The sequence below is a fragment of the Takifugu flavidus genome, unplaced genomic scaffold (genome assembly GCF_003711565.1).
Source record: "Takifugu flavidus isolate HTHZ2018 unplaced genomic scaffold, ASM371156v2 ctg795, whole genome shotgun sequence".
In the NCBI taxonomy this organism is placed as follows: domain Eukaryota; kingdom Metazoa; phylum Chordata; class Actinopteri; order Tetraodontiformes; family Tetraodontidae; genus Takifugu; species Takifugu flavidus.
In genome coordinates this window covers 1-8,267 of record NW_026622405.1, presented here as the reverse complement: position 1 = coordinate 8,267, position 8,267 = coordinate 1, and the positions used below count along the sequence as shown (strand labels likewise).

Below are 8,267 nucleotides of genomic sequence, written 5' to 3'. Positions count from 1 at the left end.
AACAACCTTGATCTTACACTTTCACACCTACATGATAATTGCATGTGTGCGCACACTCACAAACACAGACACACCACACACACCACACACACACACACACACACACACACACACAGAGCTTTACACATGGTACCACACTTTATCTTTTACTGGCCTAATTCCTTGATCACATTTATCAGGTGTGATTTGAAAAATGGGTGGAACTGTTTTATCAGTGTCTAATAAAAATGAGAAAATTAATAGACATTTTTCCTTATGTCAGCTCAACATGCAGAGCAATTCGCCTTTTTCCCTGGGAAAGTCTGCGGCCATGAGGGAGGACCTCGTACGGCAGAACGCTTTGACCGTCATCCGGCAAAGAGGGGGGGATCCCTCAGATAAGATGGAGGTGCAGGGAGACTATGTCCTGCAGTTTGGTAAATATAAAGGGAAGTCATTCTGATGGCTTTTGCAGAATGACGTAGGATCCACCGTGTATCTGATCAAGAACGTGCAGAGCGAGGAGGCAGCAGGTCTCTGTATGGCTGACACCCACAGTAAGGACAGCCTCCAGTCATTTGTGAGTTATGCCCTCAGTTTCCAAGAAATCCAGGCTCTCCTCACTTATGAGGCCGGAAGAGGGGATGGAGTGACTGCCTCATCTGAAGACGACCAGCTGGTTGGATTTGGTGCCCGAGCCAAGAGCAGGTGGAAGGAGATCTGGACAGCAGAGGTGATGGCTATGCCCTTTTGTCATAGGCAAGCGCTGCGTTCCAGGTACACACGAATGTCCAGGTTGCAGCAGAACCTGCTGAAGAGGCAGCCCACCACATCTTCCACACCTGCTGAGCATCCCATGAAGGCCCCAGCTGAGCCCCTGGGTATGCTCATTCCTTCATGTGACAAGTTCAACTTTGGGAAAAGGGTTTTTTCTTTTCTACTAAACCTGTAGCCGGTATTTTTGTCTTTAACACAGCCATGGAGGAGGACGTGGAGATGGAAAGGGAGATGCTGAGCATCCATAACTCTGATCTGCAAGTCCAGAGCTGTAAATACACCGTTACCACATTTATTTCATGTCAGACAAACAAAGTCCATGCTGTATCTGATTTCTATTGTTTTTCTTTTCATCTGTGTGCAGATGCTATGCCAGTAGCAGCAGCCGCCCTGCCGAGAGTGCCACCAGGAGCAAAGACAGTTTTCTGAAAAATAGGTTTCAGAGCTGGAGTTCCGTTCCTTTCCATGAAGAATTCCTCTCCAAATCTGAAACTTATCTTATTATTTTTGTGTTCTTGATGTTCCGGCCGAGTTCCTTTAATATACTCTTCATATGTTGGTGTGATAATAACCGTCGTAAGGACTATGAATTGATCCGTGCAATGATGAACTGATATTGACTATGAGGAGGAGGGTAAGTGTTTGTTTTTTGTTCTCTTGATGCTTCGTTGAAAACATTTTCCTTTTTTTTTTTTAGGGCTGATGAACAACCTGCTGTCTCTGTAATGTACAGCTGACTGTTCTTTCCATGTTGTCATCAGGTGAAGTGACTGTAATTTCTAATAGCAAGTCTGCACTTGTTTTCAGGACCTGACTCTTGCACGGCACAGACCTCTGACGGCAGAGTGCCTCCTTTGACGGACTCTACCCAAGACCAAAAGAGTGGGATGTTAAACCATGTACATTTCCCCCATTCCGTGGGGTGTTGAACAATAATAAAGTGTCCCGGGGGATTCAAATTGACACGATTCTTTGTCACTGACATGGAAAAAATCTGACGTGTGAGCTCTGGAATGAAACCAAGTGTCCGAGGCGCGTGTTTGTTTCCTTGTATCGTGTGTTTATATCATGTGAGGGCGGGGGCACTGAAATTGTCTCTTCAGTAATGATAACTTTATGTTGTTCAACTGCCTTCTTTACTTTATCCTAGTTCCCATAGCTCCTGTTCCCATGCCTGTCCCTGACCACGACATGAGCAAGAGGATCTGCTCACAACATCAAAAGCTGTGGATGAGGACGGAGCTTCAACAACTTGGGTTGTGGCCTGGGTCCCGACCAGTGCATAACCCTGGGAACGCAATTTCTCTTTGGCGTCTTCCTCCTCAGCTGGAGCTACTGGACATGGTGGCTGAGCTCCCGTCCCCCAACTTTTTTCAGCTCCATCCATTTTTCATTTGGAAGCCAGAGAGCCACATCATGGTCAGGTTGAGGAACAATGACATCCTGCCGTGCCTCCATAGCTGTCCTCGTCCTCAGGTGGTCTCTGCAGGCGTGGGCAGACCTCCAGTGATCGTCAGCGTCCGTGGCCAGTATTTGATCTTTTCCTCCTCGCGACTCTGCTGCAAGGCCTGTCGCAGGAACTGCCGCTGACCACCCTCCATGGGTGAGGAGCTGCCCGTGCCGCTTTACTAACCTTTTGCCTGCATTCCTGACTTACAAGAAGGTTGGGGTGGGGTGTCTGTGTCCGGATTCTACCTGACTGACTGCCTGCTGGATGAGTTCAAGCGTCAACAGCCGTCTCTGACCAAGCTCCTCCAGGGCACGTTGGGGCAGGTTTTCAGGTCGGACCACACGAGGAAGATGGCGAGGAAGGTGACACTGGCATCTGGAGCCATGTCCAGTTTGGCAGTGATGAATGAGAACTGGCTCATTGTGTCCTGGGTGATGGTTCAGGCTGAGACAGAAAGGTCCCTGCATCCGATGTAGCAAGGAATGGCCCAGAGGTACAGCCACGCTGGGGTGGGAAAGGCCGGCTACCACTGGATGGACAGGTGAGATCAGCCATCTTCTTTGTTTGCCGTCATTCAAACTGAAAAATGCTCCATGCTAACCCTAACCCTATCCATGCTGAAGACGTGGCGCGTTCAGAGGGTTCACATCCTCCGTGGTTGCCTCAGTGACCCAGAACTGTCTGAGGGGATAATGGACAGGGACGGAGGGACCCTTCAGCTAAACCACGTAGCGGGCGAAGGTGCCAAAGTCCCCGTCTGGATCCCTGTCCGTGGTACATCTCAGCAGGAGGGCTACCATTTCCAGCAGGCCCAGTGGGTCACGGGTACGCAGGTCTCCCCTGAACTGTTCCAGGCCCAGGCCATGACCGGCGTTGTGCGGTGGAACTTTCAGCGACCGGTAGACATGAAGAAGCCCGGCGCCGTCCTCCCTGCTGTCTTTGACCCTGCCTCAATGTGGGAGTTGAACTCTGCTTCCATGGCAGTGACGGGACAAGACAAGTGCCCTGCGTTCACCTCTCTGACAGAGACACTGGAGAAAGGTTTGGGCTGGAGTCCAGAGAACCGGGCTGCCGTCCGCTCCCTCTGGACTGGGACAAACACAAAATGCAGAAGAGGGATCCGCCTTCGGCTCTTGTGCCCCCTCCCGCTCCAGACGATGCTCCTGGGGCAACACCTTCCTCCAGCGGGGCAACAGCGACTGCTGTGCCGTCGCTTCCCCCTGCGCCACCTGTCACCTTCCATCTCTCTGCTGCTGGACGTGTAAAGGAGATTCCAGCAGAGGACGACCAGGATCCTGAAAGATCAGTGGGCGGGTCAACCATAATCGGGTTTTTCAGAGCGGCATGTTGGAATTAAGGCGTTCGAATGATTGAAAATAAATAGATTTAGTTAGGTTGTGGTCAGTGTATCTCAATCTTTTGATGTGTTAAATATGACACTTTCTGTTATTAAGGGATGGATATTAATGTGTTTTCTCAATAGCCCATATGGCGATAATATGAGTTACTAAGGATGCATTATTGCTTTGTTTGTGTTCCAGACGTCTCTGGAGCTTTGCCCCTGCCGCTGAAGTCCTCGCCGAGGAGCGCCCGCACTGGACCCATGAAGACTGGTGGTGGAGTGTTTGTCTTGGACCACACACACTGGACTCTTCCCATGAAAGACGCTATTGATAGTTTGCTGCAGTATCATCATGGGGACAAGGACATCCTGAGGCTCGTGGATCGAGACTACGCAGACACGGTCCATCGGTCTGCGGCCGATCCGAACAGCTTGCTCCGCCCCACAACCAGGTTTCACATATCCCGCTATGTGAAGCATCTGGCAAAGCTGTTGAACACCAGTTCTTCTCTGAACACCAGCCCAGAGAAGCTCCTGGAGACTCAACAGCTGTGGTACTCCTTGACAGAGGGGAGCAAAACAACCAGCGTTCCTGTAGTCACCATGGAGACGGCTGTTGTCACTCCTCCCACAGCCGCCCTGCCCACGCCTCTGACGCAGGATTCCATTGAATCCAAACCCCTTTTCCGGGTTTGCTGGGTTGTTTACAAATAACGATCCAGTCACATCTCTTGATGACTTCCTCAGGAGAGCACTAAGGAAATCTCTCAAAAGTGAAAATGGCCACCTGGACTTGTTTGTTCGCTTCCTTCATGGTCTCTCTCTGGAGTCCAATCAGAGGATCTTGGGTGGACTGTTGGATCAGATCGAGAACCACCCAGAAACCATCCAGAAGGTCCTCAACAACCTGAAGGAGGAGAACAGTGATGGAATCTCCCCAGACAGAAGCATCAACATCTTCCACTGTCTGATGGAGATGAAGGATCAGTCAGTCCATCAGGAGATCCAAGAGTTCCTGAAGTCAGGGGAGATATCAGAGAGGAGACTGTCAGAGATCCACTGTTCAGCTCTGGCCGGTTTTTCTTCCTAACGCGCATTATTTCATTAGTATTATTCATCTTATTCATTACGGCCCTCAGGAATGAAATCATCCTCATTGAAAACAAGCGCGTGGCGACGAAAATGAGCAATAAACCTGATGGATATTCTGCCCCCTGCTGGGTGGAAGACGTTATGACAAGAAACAGAGAACAACAAAGTGCAGAATACACTTTAGTAGTGTTCAGTCATATTTACATCCATCAGTAACTCACCTGTACCTGGATATTCTGCACACATTCATGTTTAAATGGTGTTTAAACACTTGGAATGGTTTTAAACACTCATCAAAGTCAGTGTTTTCAGATTCTGTGATTTCACACTGGACAGAATGTGAATGAGGTACATCTACAAATCCTTTTTGCTCAAACAGAAGTTTCTACATCCAAAACACTCCTGATTAACTCAAATAAAAGCCAAACAAACTCAGTACCAACATCAGATAAAAAAGATGCAAACAGACATATTGCTCAGTGCTTTTTAATAGAAGAAATCAGAATTATGAGCATCAATTATGCAGGTGTGTTCAAAGAAAAAACTGGAACAATCAAACATGGGAACAGAACCTGGATTTTTTTTTTTAACAAACTAAACAAACTAAAGAAAAAGATATCCTCAAAAGCAGCAATTGTAGAGGTGCAGATTCCGTTCAGCTTTTTTTTAAAGACTGAAAACAAAATATCCATAGCGCTCCGTTCACAGCCTTGCATATCGCAGCTTTAGTGGACGGCGAGTCCCAGCTGGTTGGGGCTCTTGTTCTGGGTAGGGGGGGCTCAGGTCTGGGGGTGGGGCACGCTTCCGTGGGGGCATCATCAAGACCTGTGCGTAGGTCAGTTTGGCGCCCACCTGAAAAGTCAGAGAACCAGGATTTAGTTTCCACCATGAGCATCTTTGCAACAGGTCTGCTATAACCTGGGGTATTTGTCCTGTCAGGGGTCTTAAACCCGATAAATGTTGATGTGTCTGTGACCAATCAGGACATTCACTTTATGAATGAGTAACATGAATGGACACAATTAAATCAAGCATCAAATTAAGCATCAAAAACAACTCAACACCCAAAACTTACTTGCTGTCCTGGCGGATGAGCTGGTTGGTGGTCAGCCTTGGTCTTTGAACTCTGCCCCAGACCCCTGAAGAGGAACAGGTCTCAGGTGTTACCAAGTGCTCCACAAGTGAAATAAAGTGTGAGCGAGGGTGGGGGCCATAAACTTACCGATTCAACATTGGCCCACAATTCTGAGCCTTGGAGGGCTGGGGCTCCGACACTGGCCCTGGGGTGTCCACACGACCCCCCCTCTGGGGGAACCCAGCCTGGGGTGTGCCCTGGGACCACACCGTTGCCTTTGTCTTTACCCCACTGTTGCCCCCTTCAGCCATCACCCGCTGCTCAGGACAGACGGAGTCAATCTTGGATGGAGTAGGAGCATCTCCACCAGCACCAGGGGGCAAAGTTTGAGTGCCAGCATCCTGACACTCAGGTCTCGGGGGGGGCAGGTCTTCGGGTGCGTGATAGAAACAAATCGGGACAGAGGGACCATCGCCTTCATCTCGGCTTGGGATTTTCCAGACGCGTGAATTCGCTGGAAGCCACGGACGTTGGAGCGCCGCATTGTCCTGCCAGTCAAACTCAGATTTGGGGGATCCATGGCGAGTTTCTTGACCGATGTGTGGTGAGGATCCCGTGGTCAGACGCACATTGACCTCACTTGGTAGAGACAGTCCAGGAGGAGGTGTTGGTAATAAACCAGGCTCTGGCCCAGGAGGAGGTGGTGGTAATAAACCAGCCTCTGGCCCAGGAGGTGGTGTTGGTAATAAACCAGGCTCTGGTCCAGGAGGAGGTGTTGGCAATAAACCAGGCTCTGGCCCAGGAGGTGGTGTTGGTAATAAACCAGGCTCTGGCCCAGGAGGTGGTGTTGGTAATAAACCAGGCTCTGGCCCAGGAGGTGGTGTTGGTAATAAACCAGGCTCTGGCCCAGGAGGAGGTTTTAATAACCTGGTTTGCAGCACAGTGGATGGACCAGGCTCATCTGTGTCACACTGGTTCTGCTCCTGCTCAAGGTCATCAGCATCAATGGGACGGATGCTGCAGAAGCTGTTTGACCCATCTGGAGTGTTTTCCTCTCCACCTGTGCTCAGTCTGGGCAGCGCCACATGGGGATGTGATTCCAGGGGTTCCTCATCACATCTGCTTCTGCTGTCTCCTTTAAGCTCTGCATCCAAACATGCATGCTGGGTTCCTGCGGTGGTGTGCTGCCTGTGCTCCACCGTCACCTTGCTCCGTCTAATGTAGGTCGGGAAGTCTGACAGACTGCTGTCGCTGTCACTGTCGCTCCACTCGTCAGAAGAAGTACTACAGGAACAGCCCATCTTCTGCAGCCTGAAGCAGAAACAACAAAAAGCCGCTGCCATGACCACACACACTCTAACACTCATGAACAGATCCATTCGCTGCTCCCGCCTCGTGGAGAAAGAGGCGCACGAAGAAGCGCAACCACATTAGCAGAATTGGATTCATATGGAAAACATTTAGACTTTGGTAGAGCTGCCAGCAGAGCTCAACTTGATCCCAACCATCAACTCCCAGTTACTGACCTTTGGACCTTTAACACGTGTGCACGTCAGTATGGAGATTGTCTCTCTTGGAGGGTGATGCTCGGTGGGAGGATCGAAGAATGAGGCGGCAGATCTGATGGTGGTTTCAGCTCAACCTTTAACGGGTAATGTCTGTAGGTGCAGCAGCAACACTTTAATATGAAGACTTTTTACTTTGAATCAAAGCTTACAACCCAAAATGGCCTTTGATCTGTGATGACCTCACAAAATAATCTCATGCGAAGTGTTTAAAGCTGCTGTGCATCAAAGCCACAAACGTAAATGTGTGAGTGGGTTAAATCGCTGCATATATGACGTACTGTAACATTTGTTCTGGAAATAATTTAATAATGCAATTTTACCCCACCGTGTCCCAAATTATTACCCAAATATTTTGCTATGATTCTTCCACGATGGTGATGCAACCGTTAAGTATTAAATTGAATGTTAAACATCTTGACAGCTCATTCCAGTCCAACATTGGAGCCCTTCTTTGAGAGCAGCTTCACAACGCTCGTATCCAATAAACTGGTGTTCTGGACAGTTTGAATTTCTTGGCAGGATGTCAGAATATCCTCCCAGTTTTGAGACCAGTCTCAATCATCCAGGTCAGAGTTATCCAAATAAGAGCTCTGCCTCTACTGGACGTGTCACGTGCACCACCGAGACAATAGAGACCTCATAACGATCCCTTTTGCTGTGTTTTATGTGTCGAGGGCTACATTTCCACTGTTTGTCATGTCAGTGGAAATTCACTGTTGAATGAGAGTCAGTTGGTGGAAATGATGTGTATAAAGTTTAAATACACTAAAAATTGATTGGTAATAACATTTTGTAAAAAAAATCATTTTTATATATTTCAGATTTTTTTGAGGACCTATATTGTGGTTGCAAGAACATTGGCTATTTTGTTGACATTAATCTTGGCCTCTGTGGATTGTGCGTCCACTAAAACTGTCCGTGTTTCTGAGGAGGAACCAGGAGCAGCTGGGTGGAAGCTATGAAGCTATAGGTCCACATAGACCA

General features: G+C 48.8%; 1 protein-coding gene across 1 annotated transcript; it reads right to left on the bottom strand.

Moving 5' to 3' along the window:
* Nucleotides 1–5,858: 5,858 nt before the first annotated feature.
* Nucleotides 5,859–7,785, bottom strand: LOC130521213 (WW domain-binding protein 11-like). Its single transcript, XM_057024842.1, has 2 exons — nucleotides 7,242–7,785; nucleotides 5,859–7,026 (listed from the first exon to the last, which is right to left on the bottom strand). The coding sequence occupies exon 2, from the start codon at nucleotides 7,014–7,016 to the stop codon at nucleotides 5,859–5,861; it is 1,158 nt and encodes a 385-aa protein (XP_056880822.1). The 5' UTR covers nucleotides 7,017–7,026; nucleotides 7,242–7,785.
* Between the last annotated feature and the right edge of the window lie 482 nt (nucleotides 7,786–8,267).

Excerpts from the sequence above, each read along its gene's own strand:
- LOC130521213 (XM_057024842.1), bottom strand. The coding sequence starts at position 7,016 with ATGGGCTGTTCCTGTAGTACTTCTTCTGACGAGTGGAGCGACAGTGAC.